Source organism: Epinephelus fuscoguttatus, linkage group LG1, assembly GCF_011397635.1.
Source record: "Epinephelus fuscoguttatus linkage group LG1, E.fuscoguttatus.final_Chr_v1".
Lineage (NCBI taxonomy): Eukaryota > Metazoa > Chordata > Actinopteri > Perciformes > Serranidae > Epinephelus > Epinephelus fuscoguttatus.
Window position 1 is genome coordinate 47,112,868 of NC_064752.1, and position 14,583 is coordinate 47,127,450.

General features: G+C 42.0%; 1 protein-coding gene across 4 annotated transcripts in view; it reads left to right on the forward strand.

Annotated features, from left to right (window-relative positions):
- setd5 (SET domain containing 5) overlaps positions 1-14,583 on the forward strand; it is a 51,980-nt gene that overhangs the window by 18,165 nt on the left and 19,232 nt on the right. For 2 of the 4 annotated variants that reach the window (XM_049566126.1, XM_049566236.1), the window contains exons 2-8: positions 7,519-7,776; positions 10,464-10,566; positions 10,959-11,221; positions 12,912-12,970; positions 13,084-13,271; positions 13,960-13,998; positions 14,139-14,429. In XM_049566126.1, the coding sequence (XP_049422083.1) occupies positions 7,706-7,776; positions 10,464-10,566; positions 10,959-11,221; positions 12,912-12,970; positions 13,084-13,271; positions 13,960-13,998; positions 14,139-14,429 (1,014 nt within the window). In that variant the 5' untranslated portion in view covers positions 7,519-7,705. The remainder of the gene's footprint in view (positions 1-7,518; positions 7,777-10,463; positions 10,567-10,958; positions 11,222-12,911; positions 12,971-13,083; positions 13,272-13,959; positions 13,999-14,138; positions 14,430-14,583) is intronic. The other 2 variants (XM_049566150.1, XM_049566317.1) reach the window with 1 other exon arrangement.

The window sequence follows — 14,583 nt, forward strand, 5'->3', positions numbered from 1 at the left end:
TGCTTTTTGTGAAGCACCCTTTGAGCAGTTGTTTTGTGTTTTTTTTTTAATTATTATTGTTATGTAATTACATAGAGTTGTGTTTTCCTGTTAACCTAATAACATCTGAATCATAGGTATATCAACATAATATTTTGTAAACATGGTGGGCTCTCTATAGATGCTGTACCTGCATGTGCACGACTTGTTTTTCAGCATGTTAGTTAACACCTACAAAACTTGCTGTGCTAAAGTATGTTTGGACAAGGTGTGGCATTTTGTATGTCCATGTCTTTGACCTGCTGTGCATATGCTTTAATGGTTGGAATTGTTTGTCCTGCTCTATCTGAATTACACTCGCTATATTACCCCAGAGACACATTTTGATATTAAAGGATAATCACACAGCTAATTTAGGTCAGTACAATGCACGTCTACCAGTGCTTAACAATGTCGGAATGCTAGAGTGTTTAACAAAAAAAACAAAGAACAGGGGAGAGAGTTATGTGAGGGATGATGAGAGAGAGAGAGAGAGAGAGAAAGAGAGAGGGTCTTCTTTGCTGTTCATTTTGTGTGTTTGTCCCTCCCCCTTGGTCTTGTCTCCAAAATGGCCTCTGTTCTAGTGGAAGTGAAAAGACTTTGTTGAGCCTGCTGGTAATTTGAGCCCGGTATTCATGGCCAGAGGAACGAACAAGGAAGGGAGGGAGGTGGTGGGGGAGGAGGAGGAGGGAGCGAGGTAAAGAAAGGCTTTCCTTCTTCGTATGGAATTTACCTCCCTAGCTCACCGTCTGGTTCTTTTGGAGGAGGCCCAAATAGTGACTCCCTTTGTGAGTTAGGTAGGAGGGAGGTGGCTATTTTTGTGAAGCAGCGTTCATAGGGATAAAAGAAAAAGGCTGTGGATGGGACAACATGGCATCCACTCTATGCCATCATGTCTAAGTATGTTAAAACTCATGTTACCCCTTCATGCCCCATTTAATGCTGTTCTTTTCTCAATGTATTTAATGAGTCATGCTGAAAGAGGAACAGTCCTTGAATAATCAAAACCTGAACTCTTTCCTGAAACAAAAATCTGCCATCAGTATCTTTCTCTGAATGTCCTCACCTGCATGTGTCTATTTTCATTGAGATTTAGCAGAATGTTCTGCCTCTGCGACCAAAAATCTAGCTGACATTTCTTGTTGCTACCTACCAGTGTGTGTATCCAGCTGGATGGGGTTGACATTCTCTGTTTGACAGTGAGCACAGTTGAACTGACCTTGACATTATTGAAAGTCCCCAGCCTTGCTGTGGTTGCCCTGGTGCTGGAGAGTGAGGGTAACAGTCGCTGTAGCCAGGGGACCACCACAGAAATGTCATGCATCCTGTCGCTGCGGCTCTAGTAAACTGGCTATGTTTGATTGTTGGGGTTATTTATTTGTTGTGTGAGATGTTTTGCTTTTTCGGAAACGTATAGTGGTGAATCCGATCAGGTAACGTATTTGCATGTGTTTGCCCGGGGGATGACCTTGCTATTAGCCAAATCCTCTCCTCAGCGTGTGAACGGAGCACAGGAGGGCCTGTTCCTCTTACAGCAGCCGTGGCTGCTGTCTATGGCTCTGCGTCTGACTGGGTGAGAGAGGGAGGTGGGGAGGACAGGGAGGAAGAGAGAGCGATGTGAGCAGAGGAGTGTGGGTCAGTGTTTCAGCAGAGTGTGGTCACATGACAGGAGGGCCGGGCCTCATGTTGGATGACTCACCCCTCCAGGCGTCTGGGAGGAAGGCGCCTCCTGCTGGTTCCCTTTATTAGTGCATGTTAATGGCAGGCTCAGTGTAAGCAGAGCTGTAAAGCCCCTGGTTGTTTTTCTGCTCTTTGAATAGCCTCCTCTCAATGCTGGAAGCCTCTGTGTGGACGAGAGACATGCCTATCACACCATGTCCATATCCAGTTATCATTTCAGACACAGGCATATCAAAGCTCTCTGTTGCTTCTCACATAAAAGCCTTAATTGTCACCATGAGTCAGCAAATTTGGGTCTTCATTAGGCATGTAAGAATGGTTTCCCCATGTTCAACTGAGACAGTTGTTGTGATCTCTAATAAAGGAGCCGTACTTATATGTAACAGTGCTTCCATTTCTGAACAGGCCATCATTTTCTGTCAGTCATTTACTAGTCCGTGAATTGTGTCCGTCTAGTGACTATTTAATAGGTCGTTTAGGGTTAGAGATGTCAAAATAATGCAGTTCCTGGAATTAGTTAAATAATAGTCAGCAAATTGGACCACAAATATCTACCTTTTGAAATGCTGCCCCTTAGTTTCCTCTTGTACCTGTCCCCAAGGTGAAATACTATTGTTGAATAAGCTTGTTGATGCTGCTGCTTAGTTCCAAATACATTTGCAGTTTTTTATGGCAACAAACCATTGCGTGTCATTTACCAACCAAAATTAGTGTCAAATAGGATTAGACTGGGTTGCCACTGTAACAGCCAGATATTGTTTCATACTAAATGTAAGAGCATAGCTAACTAGGCATACAACGATTTATCAGCTGCACATTGGTCGCCAGATATTCACCTTGTTAACTGATAACGGCCCACTGGCAAATAAGATGGGAATAATTGATGGCAGTGGCTGATACGTTACTGTTGTGTCACATCAATTTTGCACAGGCTAAAAAGCAGAGCTTCAGAATAACATCATCCTGTCATCACAGGAACAATAGAAAACCCGTTTGGGATGAACAGAGATCTTCCCCAGGATGCCGTTTGGATGAGAGGATGCAGTAAACTCACTATCTAGGTGTCAGGAAACACACAAAACTTTTGTCCTTACAGTGCTACATTGTGAACAACAAATCCATGGTGACATCAGCAGGAGGAGACCTAGTTAACGCTAGCAGCCAGTGACCACTAACAGTTAACAGCTAACAGCTAACAGAGGTCGAGCTGAGTTACATTATGATGCATTCAAGCTCTATTCAGTAAAAATGAATATGGGGGGAAGGTTAGTTATACAGTCATGTTTACAAATGTAAACTTGTAGAAACTGGTAGCAAAGATTTCAGCACACTTACATTGATGCAGTGTTTTACATTATTCTTGAGCTGTTGGTCTATCAGACCTTCATCAGAGCATACATGAATCAACAATGGACAGGCTGATTAAGCCTCCTATAGTCTGTGAGATTTTAGCAATCATATAAGTTAAGTGCAGCTACTACACTGTGCGACATAGATCAAATAAACTCAGGTACAGCAGCAAGTTTGATGTATGCAGACCATACAATGACAGTGCCTACTGAATCGCAGGCCACAACATACGATGCAATAGCTTCCCATACAGAGTGTGCAAAGATGCTGCACAGGTTATTACTTCTCTAACTATGAAGCACAACATAGAGGGTCACATTATTAAATAACCTGTGTAGTCTGTGTGTGTTTGCTAGCTGCTAGGTTGCTCACCTGGCGGCTGCAACTCCACCGCTATTTCCTTCAATGCTTCATCCTCCTTTATGCGATCATGGTAAGAGCTGGAGGACCCATCATATAGGCAAGGCCTCTGCTGCCACAACTCCACAAGGCTTTCCTCTTTGCTGGAAACCCACACATGTCTTTTAGCGCGTTTTGCCTCCATGGCGAGCTGCTATCTGTTTGTCTGTTTGGGTTTAGCACCAGTGCATCATTCATGCTACATCTCTGTTGGTTGGTTAGTTGACATAAGTGGTAACAACAGTCATACAGTGAGATGGTCATCCCAAATTCTGACACTGTCAGAATTTCATCCCAGGCTGTCTTTGATCACAAGACTGTGACAACAGTCATCCTTGAACCTCTCTCACTGTGCAACGTTGAACCACCATTTAGATATGCTACAGATATTGCTACATTTCTTTCATGTTGGACATCTTTCATCTGGGACAGCCCAAGTGTACGCCGCGTTTAAAAGTAACCAGTGTTAGTCTAATCATTGGCAGTATACAACACACTTGTGCTCCACCTCCTGGGAACTGTAGTTTTTAAGTAAGTGAGGCATACAAATAAAAGCCATACTTGTTATACAATACCAAAATACAAAAAAGGGGTAGAACACAGTGAATACAGAAAAAAACATGTACAATCAGAAAGCACCATATAATAGTACCAAACAAGTTCATCACATAGTAAACAGGGCTTTAAGGGGAATCAGGTGAAAGCCATTATTAATCAGAGACCCCCAAATGTATAAAAACAAACATCTCAAAGCAAAAGTAGAATTAAGAGCTATGGAGGGGTATCAGAAACCAAAGTCCACAAGAAATCAGAACAGGAAGTACCTCATATAAAAATCCACATTGAGGCCCTAGGCTGAACTGCATCTTAAGTGTCAATCCAAAAAAGCACCCTTTGGTGTATCTTTCTTTGCACATCTCCCCCTCTTGGCAAGTTAGTGTGTTCAATGCACTGGAATGGTTGAGAGGTGTGAAAACTAATTGAAGTGACAGGTAACAGAATAGTTAACATCATTGTTTCTGATTGAGCTCTTGTAAAATGTAGTTGTTGTTTTTTTTTTGATGAAAAACTTGAATACATGTATTCACAGCAATAGAAAAGAAATATTAAAGAAGGAATAAGTAAATAGTAAAAAGGTTTTTAAAGTTGTTTATTATTTATTTATTTTTAATATGTTTCTAATGTGAAAGAAGGGAGGGTTGCACGATAATTATGGCACGTCATCGGTATAGGTGGATATTGGCTTTCAAATTAACTATCAGAATCAGCCAACATGCTTTTTCTTATTTAGCACAATGAATGAATATTACATACATTGAAAAGTATTGTATTTCATGTCTCCATATGCTGGTGGGCCATCATGATAAGAGTATGGACCTATGATATGATGTTAATTCCACCTCAGAAGAGACTTGATGATCACTAAGATTAGCTAGGAGGAAAAAGTGGATATATCAATATTAGTATCAGTTATCAGCCAAATAAGTTGTTACATATCGGCATATTGGACAACAGCAAAAAATCCAATATTGTGCATCCCTAAAAAAAAAAAAGGTTACTGTATATTTCCAAATAGTCGCCCGGTGGCAAATAGCCGCCGGGGCTTTGACCCCATTTTGCGTATTATACACCGGTCCGATTAAACGCCCGGGCAATTATTTCCTCATTCATTGCCTCATGGCTGTCCCTCCTTGAGGGACTGTTTGCGCTTTTACGCATGGGTCAGTGGTGAAGTGGTGCACATGACCCGTGCGACGGACGGACAAACAGACAGCCACGTATCTAAAACGGGTAATACATCTGGCACATCAAATATCCGTGATCGCCTTGACCCGCGTGCGTAAAAGTGCACACAATTCTGTGTCCTCTCACCGCGGATGCTGTGATTTGATGGTCCGGTACTCACTGTAGCCCACTCTTATAAGACCCAATAATAATAATAACTTACTGTGGACCTATATGCCATGCCTTTTAATAAAAGTACCAGAAGAGTTCGCTGAAAAACAGGTAATGTCAGTCTGAATTAATCACGTGCGTCCCCTGGTGAAAATCGCTGACATGCATGGGGAATACAGCTTCTACAGGCTCACTGTAGCTTACTGGCGATATTTTGATGTGTACACGAAAAAAATAGCCCACTCTAAATGTTTAGAGATTTTTTTACATGAACTCACCCCTACATTATACAGTATTTTCGCACTAAAAAAACATACTGTACAGGAACTGTAACCAAATAATGGCCTGGTCCAGGTCAGTGCAAAAAAAAAAAAAAAAGCCTTGAGCAAATAGCCCCAGGTTCTTTTAAACGCCTGGGGTCAAAACCGATTTTGTAAAATAAACGCCCGAGCTACTATTTGGGAAAAATACAGTATATTAAAGGTTGTTTCATAAGTTTGTGTTATTGAATTTATGTTCATTCTCAGATAGTGTTCCCTTGCTACCAAAGAGTGAATAAATACAACAAAAACAAAACAAACAACAAAAAAGAAACGTCAGTATCAGCCCAGAATTTCATGATCAGTGTATCCCCACAGCCAGCAGCCTTTTTTCAGGGCAGACATTTTGACGTCTCACAGTAGGAAAAGCACAGGAGTAACTGATATCATGACTAACAACTGCATTCCACGTAGTGTCATTTCCAGGTGTCTGGTATTGTGCAGGCTGACCCATTTGAATGGTGTACTGATACACTGTGCTTTTCCTGCTCTGACAAGTTAAGAACTCTGCCATAAAAATGATCTATGTTGTGATGTGGTGAAAGTCCTCCCCATACTGCAGATCGGAAGCAGTCTATAAAACTTAAAATGAAATACAGTTTAATTACTTCATTCATGTCATTAATATTTACATATCAATATTTTTTCCATTTAAATGCAGAATGTCACTCCCTTTTGTGTCTGTACACTGTGTGTGCATGAAAACACATTTACAAAAAATGTCAATCTGCCTGAGTTTCCCACAAAACAAAGGAAAAGCCCCTTTTACACTACCAGATTTTTGGCGAATGTTGGGCCGTTTTGCCGGCAAGCTGCGAGCATTTAGACACACAGAGCCAGATTGGCGCGTTGATCCGAGGTGCCCAATTTTAGGGTAGTAGGGTAGTCATATTGGCAGAACCTTTTTGGTTTAAAAAGAACAAGGTGGTCTTCCGCCAGGGGACACACTTTTGATGACTTGTGGGAGAAGCTGTTGATGATGCCGCATGTGCGACCCCACTGGCGGTGGATAAACAGGAAACAGCTGATAGCAGGAATTAGCGAGCAGCTAGTAGCAAGAAGTAAACACAAACCTGACAGACACTGTAAAGATGAGCAACTGGTGACACAAGGAATTGCGCGCCCTCCATGCCCTCGCAAACGAAGAGGCCATTAAGCGTCAGATGACGGGGATGGCGAAGAACAGGCCGACGTACGAGAGAATTGCCGAAGGACTGACCACTCACAGCTTCCCTCGGAATACGTCACTGTTTACGTCACATGCTGAGCTACACATTTTGTTATTTGCTCACGCCCCCCGTTGCCCCGAAAAAGGCGCATTCTGTATAAACAGAAGTAGGCAGGCGGCATTTTGCTGCACTCCCCGATTTTGCTTTTATACTGCCAATGCTAAAAGAAGACTGATTGGGTTTTCCTGCAAATTTGTCCAATTCCTGTTTAAAAAGGGCTAGAGATACAAACATGTTGAAAGCTCTCTTAACCCTGAAAACTGATTCTGAGTCTCATATGAATCCCAGTAGTTTAATTGGGTTGCTCATGCTATTTCAAGGTGTTACGGTTGTTTTGTTTTGCTGTTTGTTTGTTTTTTCTAAGTTAAAGGTTGAATAATATTTCTTCAAAGTGTAAGCAATCATCCACATAGAGATGACATCTATCACACAGAATATCAGCTGTCAAAGGCATCAGTCCAAAATGTATCAGTCACATAGTTAAAGACACAGTGACCAGTGCAGTGCAGGTTTTTTCCATCATATCACATGTCACGCTGAATCATGTAGCAGGCAGTTTGCCGGTTTCCAGGCTGCATGTGAGTGGATAACTGACGGTCTAACTGCCTGTTGCTCTCTCTCTTCAGGTCCCCCATGACCGTGAGCCGTGGGCTACGGCTCAACGGCGCCCCACCTCTGGAGTGGTCTGTTGCTGTAGTTGGGACCCTGTGATTCCTCCCCTCACCTCTCCTCCTCCCCCCATCCTGTCCCTCCCCTCCCCCTCCCCCTCCTCCCCCTCTTCCCCCCCTCCCACGCGTCGCTGTGCTGGACGTCATGAGCATAGTAATCGCGCTGGGAGTCACCACACCTGAAACGTCTTACTCAGATATGGCTGCTGGATCAGAGTAAGTACTCACTACCAGCTGGGTGGGACTCAAAGACCTGTGCCCTCATCTTCCAGGAAAATTCAGTTTATCTACAACCTGGCTTGTATTTTTTATAGTTTTGGCCATCAGTTCTTGTTCCAACTGTTACCTCCCAACTTACTTGCTGATATCTGTTGGATGTGGCAACATTTCTTATATAGAACAAGTGTTGCAAGTTGTAAACAAACTTTTTTAGAAATGGGAATATCCCATTTCCCATGATGTTGTTCAGCACCTGACCTTTGACCTACTGTGTATATGTATTTGGGCAACTCACAATTTTTTAAGTGCAGTGGAGCTTTATAATAAACACGTCAGGTATATTCATTCTCGTTTTCATGTGTTGCAGAAAATACGTCTAAACAAGCGGTTTGTGATTGTCTGACCGCTGTGACTCTGTTCCTTTGATATTGCCATATTCTCAGATCTAAGCGGTCAGTTTTGTGCATAAAAACATTATCATAATCAACAGATTATAGTTATCAATTTCCAAAACAAAGGGAATAAGTGGTAGGAATTCTTCTCTCCTGTTTCATTGCATATTTGATGTCAGTAACTCCAGAGGTTTTTGAGGAGGCTCCAGGGATTCTTAGCCAATAATAAACAGTTATTCCCTTTACAAAAGAAGTATTGTTGTGATAGCAGATTTTAACCGATCATTACATCATTAATACAGTAGTGCAACTTTTTCACCCAAAGCAGCACAATATGTTCAGGGTTAAACATCTTTTTTTTCCAGTTGCCCAGTCAGGAAAGTTGGCCAGAAATCTTCTTGCTGGAAATCAGTATTTAATTGCTTCTATACAAATTCTGTTTATTAGTGGTTTTCAAATAACAACCAAGAAATGCCTTTTGAAAGAGGACTCTATTTTATCCTGCTTGCTCTCAGAATTGCAACCAACTGCGCAATACATATTTGGAGTTTCACCTACATCCTCTAATGCTACCTAACTAAACTCCTGTTTCCAGGATAATTGAAATGCTTGCTTGTGCTTCAGCTCATAAACTTTGTCTTTACCCGGCACCATTTTCTTGCAACTACCTGATCGGTAATGTGCATATGCAAGTCTTGACAGAGAAGGAAGCAAGATGGTTCACTTCTTTGCAACTTCCAACATAATCCCTGGGGAAAAAATGATGGGTTTAATTCTTTTGTTTTTTTTACCATTCCTCCAACCAGGCAAGTGAGTTGCTAGATTTACTAGCCCACTGTGGCATTTTCAGGCCCCCCAGAAAGCAACTCAGTGGAGCTGTCCATATTCACTGGCAGCGAATCGGGGAAGTTAACCCAGAAGCTAGAAACTTTTTTGGCAAAAAAGCAAAGCAAAGCAACCTGCAATTTAAGTCCCCTGGGCAATCATTATTGTTGAGTCCTGAAGTCCATACAGTGTTGCTGGACTCTCCCCTTTGTACATATTTCACTATAACTGTGGCACCTTGGGTTGTGATAAATATACTTTGTTTCAGTATCCTGTCAGCAGTTTTCTGTCTTCTCCACAAAATCTGCAGGAGAGACCTGAAGCGATGGGAAGTGCAGTCCACCAAAGGCTTAAGTTTGCCAGACAGAAATAAAGAAAACACAGTATGTGATGCTTTAGTCAGGCGGGTTAACACAAGCTCAAAACCATCTAAACAAAAGCAATGTAACACTGACCCTATGTAGGGCTGGACGATGAACACCAATACCACTACTGGCATTTTGTCTACCCCATCAAAGTCACTTCAAATTCAGAAATTTTTGTTTTTAGTTTTCAAGGCTGTTGTAACTTAATTTGAAGCTATCACTACCTGTGATGTGGTTCTGAATACTTGCATTGAGTGCAGTAACTGGCCTGCACAGCTTTTTCTTATGTCAAATGAGTGAAACAATAAATGGTAGTTCCTAAAGCTAACAAAGGTTTCAGTTATCTTGTAATAATTTGCAAATTTCCACATTATAGATGGGCTCCCACTGTCAGGGGCTTCATTTTTCTTTTATTATTGCCATCACTTTGGATTTTGCATCGTCCAGCCCTGTCTCTGTGTAAGGGAGGCAGACTTGTATCATATCTCTACATCAGCCCTGGCTGTGTTGAGTAGTGTCTCAGGAAATTTCCATAGACAGACTAAGTAAGAGCAGTCGCCACTTCTCTGTAGGTAAGCCTGCTTACGTGACCGAGGTTATGTGGAATGCAGCTGCCCCCCTCCCCCCTCCCCCACCCACTCTTGGCTCCCTTTAGTTTTCTCCAAACGTCAGGGGGATTAGTTCGAACACACAAGAAAGTACCCTGTCTGTTCTTAGCTCTACAAAATCCAGGGATGTAATGTAATTGTAGTTTGTCATTTTGATTCTTTTGACATTTAAGTGCTCCAGAATAAGAAGAACATGGGGAGAGGGGCAAGGTTATGCACTGTCTGGCCAAACCTCAGCTAAAGGGCAAAAGGAGTTGCATAACATAATGGCGTCCCACATTCCATTTCCTAAAACTGCTGTTCTTCTTGGCTGGAGAGCAACTTCAGACCTGTGGTGCCATCTAGTGACGGATTGTTGTCTTTTATTGCAACAGTTTTTTACATAACAGCCTTGGAAAAACTAAGTGGAACATTTGCTCAGTTTTATACACACAGTTTCTGTTTTATTTTTATTACTGCCATCCCCTAGAATAATTATGTTTGTTATTTTTCAGCCCTGAGTCAGTTGAAGCAAGCCCTGCCGTGAATGAAAAAAACTACAACAACCACAGCTGTGGGAGCGCACAGAGTCATGGGTATCGGGGACTACCATATGCTGTGAGTTCATACAGCTTTTTTCTAATCATCAATTCTAATCATAGCATGTCTTATTATATGAAATTACTATTACTCTCTGTTACTCAAAGATAAGTTGGCTGTAAGCTAAAATAATAACTTTGTTTGAACTATACAATCTTTTCTTGTTTTCTGTTCTTAACTTTTCAAATTCCATGTTCTATTAAAATAGAACAATGAGAGTAAAACTAAGGATTGTCAGTGCTTTTAGGTTGATTTAAGACATGAATGTCTACCCTACTATTAGTCCTCTGTAACCACAAACTACTTCCGTTATTAACAGCTGTACTGTTTCACATACCTGTTTTTTTGCCCTCATTTTCATTCGTCTCCATTTTCCGTTTCCCTTTTGCCTGAACACCCGTTGTTTGAAGATGCAACAGTCTTCCGTTGTGTGTTGTCAGGATCACAACTATGGCGCGCCCCCTCCCCCTACCCCACCCGCCTCCCCGCTTTCCCAAACCATCATTCCCCGCATGGATCTCAATGGCATGGTACGTGGCGCCCGCTATCACGAAACTACTGAGGACAACTCAGCCGACAGCGACAGCTCCTCAGAGGAGGACGGGGCTGTGGCCAGCTGGTGTCACTGCAGCCTGACGCCGGATGGCCTGCTCATCAAATGCGACAACTGCAGGTGAGAAATGGAAAAGCGCCCAGTCTAGTCTGGGGCCATCAGTGGCCGTTTTGGTAAGGAACCGGAACCAGGGCGAGTGAGACAGGATCCGGAATTCGATGGATGCGCCTTTCTGTCAAAATAAAAGCACCAAGCTAATAAAAATGCGGTGAAACTTTTAATTTAAAGAATATAATTTACAAGAAAAGCCCCAAGCCATTAAGTTAATCGATTTTCTTACACCCCTCATCACCCCAAATCGATGGTGCGCCAGAATTTAAAGTTTTACTATGGTGAACACTTAGTTTGGTGAATTTGGTGAATTCCGTATCCGCTCTCTAGACCGGAACCAGAATCCAGACAAAATTCAGAGTGAATAAAAACCAGGCTCTTCACATAAAGTGAAGAGCCTGGTGATGTGAGGCTAGCCCAGTCTGAAACCTGGAGCATGGGTTCCAGCTGTTGGATTAGGTACAAGTGTACAATGGCCAGACTTTCTAAACGGTCATGCTAATTTATCGAAGTGGAGCAAAAGTTCTGCCATTTAGAAGAGCAGTAAAATTTTGAAGGCCTAGTTATTATACACATAAGGTTAGAGGGATAGTTTGGGTCTTTTGAAGAGGGGTTGTATGGGATACCTATCCATAGACTAGTATATTACATTCAGTAGATATCAATTGGCACGTCCCTAGTTTGATATTCAACATATGATATTTTCATCACTCTACCTTGCAGTCAGACAGTGATTTCTGACAGGAGCCTCGTGTTACTCTCTTCAAAGTCAGACTCCATTGAGAAAGACAGTAATTTAACATAGCTGAGCACAGGAGCTGCTGGCTTACTACTGCCTTAATTAGTCATTTTGTTTTGTTATTGTGTGATTTTGGTGTTTCGAAGGGGGCAGTTTAGATTCACTGAAGTCACGCAATAACACAAACTAACTGATGGAGGCTGTGGTACACCAGCATCTCTTGTTTTCAGTGAGCCAGAATGAGAAATTTTGTAAAAGGAGTCTGGTGCTTTTCACTGGTTTTAGGTGGGACTTTAACTGTTTCTAGGTGGGACTTTTTAGGTGACTAAAATGCGTTTTATTGCTGACCCCATCCACAGCAGTACATTACTTTGCTTCCATGTCAAACTCCAATCTGTCTCTCCGAACCGGGGGCATGCGGACTGACATCTACTGTAGGTAGTATACTGACTATGTATGAGTAGCCTACCCCATACAACCCCACTTAAAAAATCTGAACTATCCCTTTAGATTGCATATTTTGTATAACCTGTTTGTAAATGACAAGCATCGTTCTTGATTTAGACCCAGTAACTCACTGTCTTGAGATTGCAGTGGCATCAAAATGATAACATTTATTTTATTAGATACAAAACATGATTTTGTTTTTGTGGTGTTTCCCACAAAATTCTGGTAATGTGACTGCACTATGGTATGTCATGAAAACCCTCAAAATGCTGCATGAAGTTTTGTCATGACCCTGTTTATTTATCTGCTATATAATCAAATTAAAATATTTTATACTTTGTCTCTAAACCTCAAACTTAATCAAACTGCAATTTTTAGAAATCTGTTAAAATTGTTTTAGTCTCTTCAGCAGTTTTTTGAGTAAACATTGTCATGTGCTTTGTAATGATGATTGGACTTAATGGTTTGCAGATGGCATGTGCTTATGCGTTTCACTGTCTTTTTTTGTTGCAGGGGACTTGACAGGAGGAAAGGAGCAAAAGGCCAACATAGAAAAACGGAAAATGTCTCAGGTACATTATCTTGTGTCGTTTTTGCAGAATTAATTTCCCTACAGTAGTTTGTAAAGCCCTGTCTGATGACTATACCTGTGTTTTGTCTATGTTTTCGTTGTGGGGGGTTGTAGCTGGAGAGAGCAGTGCCACTGAGAGTGGTGACGAAGAGGTGTCTCCCTCCACCATCTCTTACACCGCCACCCAGCATACACCCACCAGCATCAAACTCACTGTCAACCGGGTTAAAAGAAGCAAATCCAAAAAGAGAAAGAAGAGCACAGAGAAGGCTCGTGGAACACCGAAGGGCAAGAAAGTCAAGGTAATGAAAGCAGAAGACAGATAAAGAAGAAAATGATCAACACTAAGATCAAAGCCTAGTGTGGAGCTGTTATGTTTTTGTTACAGGTGACATAGAGTGCGTTTACATGTATAAGAAGTTTTCTGGTTGTGAGGCCTATCCCGGTTTTGATAATATTCTGGATATAATATTTTCATGCAACTCAGAGAAATCTGGTTATTTATATTGCTGTATGAAACTAGTATTCTGGTCACTGATTACTGCAGTACATTTGCACAGGTGCCTGTGATGTTTCCCCAAAACAAACTGGCAATGGGACATGAGAATGACAGGAATTATTAAATTTACTGTCAGTTTCTTTTTGTCAGTTGGCTGAAGCTGCGTCTGCGCAGGTAGTTGCAAGTAGCATTCAGAAACCAGGATAAGGTGTATACATCCAACAGTATCCTGGTTTCCTTCAGGGGCACTACAGCTAGCATATTCGGGTTTCCCCTGAACAGGATAAGGGCTTGTCTAGGTTTCTAAAATCGGGATCTGATTTTTACATGCTCAAACACAAAAACAGGATACTTCTAAAGCCTGTTTATAACCAGCCCACTCATTTCCATGTAAATACTCATTGAGAATACCTCAATTTTGTTTTTGACTGTAACACTGTTGTTGCCTCACATGTCCATGTATTGAAATGTGTTGATCTTCTTTCTCTCAGGCTTTCAGAGAGGGTTCTAGGAAGTCCATGAGGATGAAGGTAATTTTGAAGTTAACCTCACCTCACCTTTATGTTTAGCTATGCTTCACTCAGTGCTTCTCAGCCTCAACACTCTATTTTTCTGAAAAAAAAAAAAAAAAAACCTTGTTACCACCTGCTCCATTTTGTCTTGTGTCTAGAACTCAACAACAGAGGCGAGCGTGTTGGATGAGAACACAGCAGAGGGATGGGAGAGCAGGATCCGCCAGTGGACAGACCAGTATGAGGAGGCTCTAGCCAACCAGTACAGCGCTGACATCCAGACACTCCTCCAGCTTCACCGCGCTGCCAGCACCACCGTCTCAAAGGCAGAAAGCGGCACTGCAACGCCTCCTTCCACCACACAGATCCACGCCTCAGTCGATGCCATGGACACCATCAACCGCACTGAGTTGGCCTGTAACAACACAGTGCTGGGCTCACAGATGCAGGTCAGCCAAACTCACAGCTGTACTTTGGGACCAAACAGTATATTGATTCAACTTGTATGTCACAATGCAGGTGTGTGCAACAGACAGTGGAATCGCAAAAGATACTCTGCAATTATCCAATAATAATAAAGTCCATAATTAATAACACGCTATA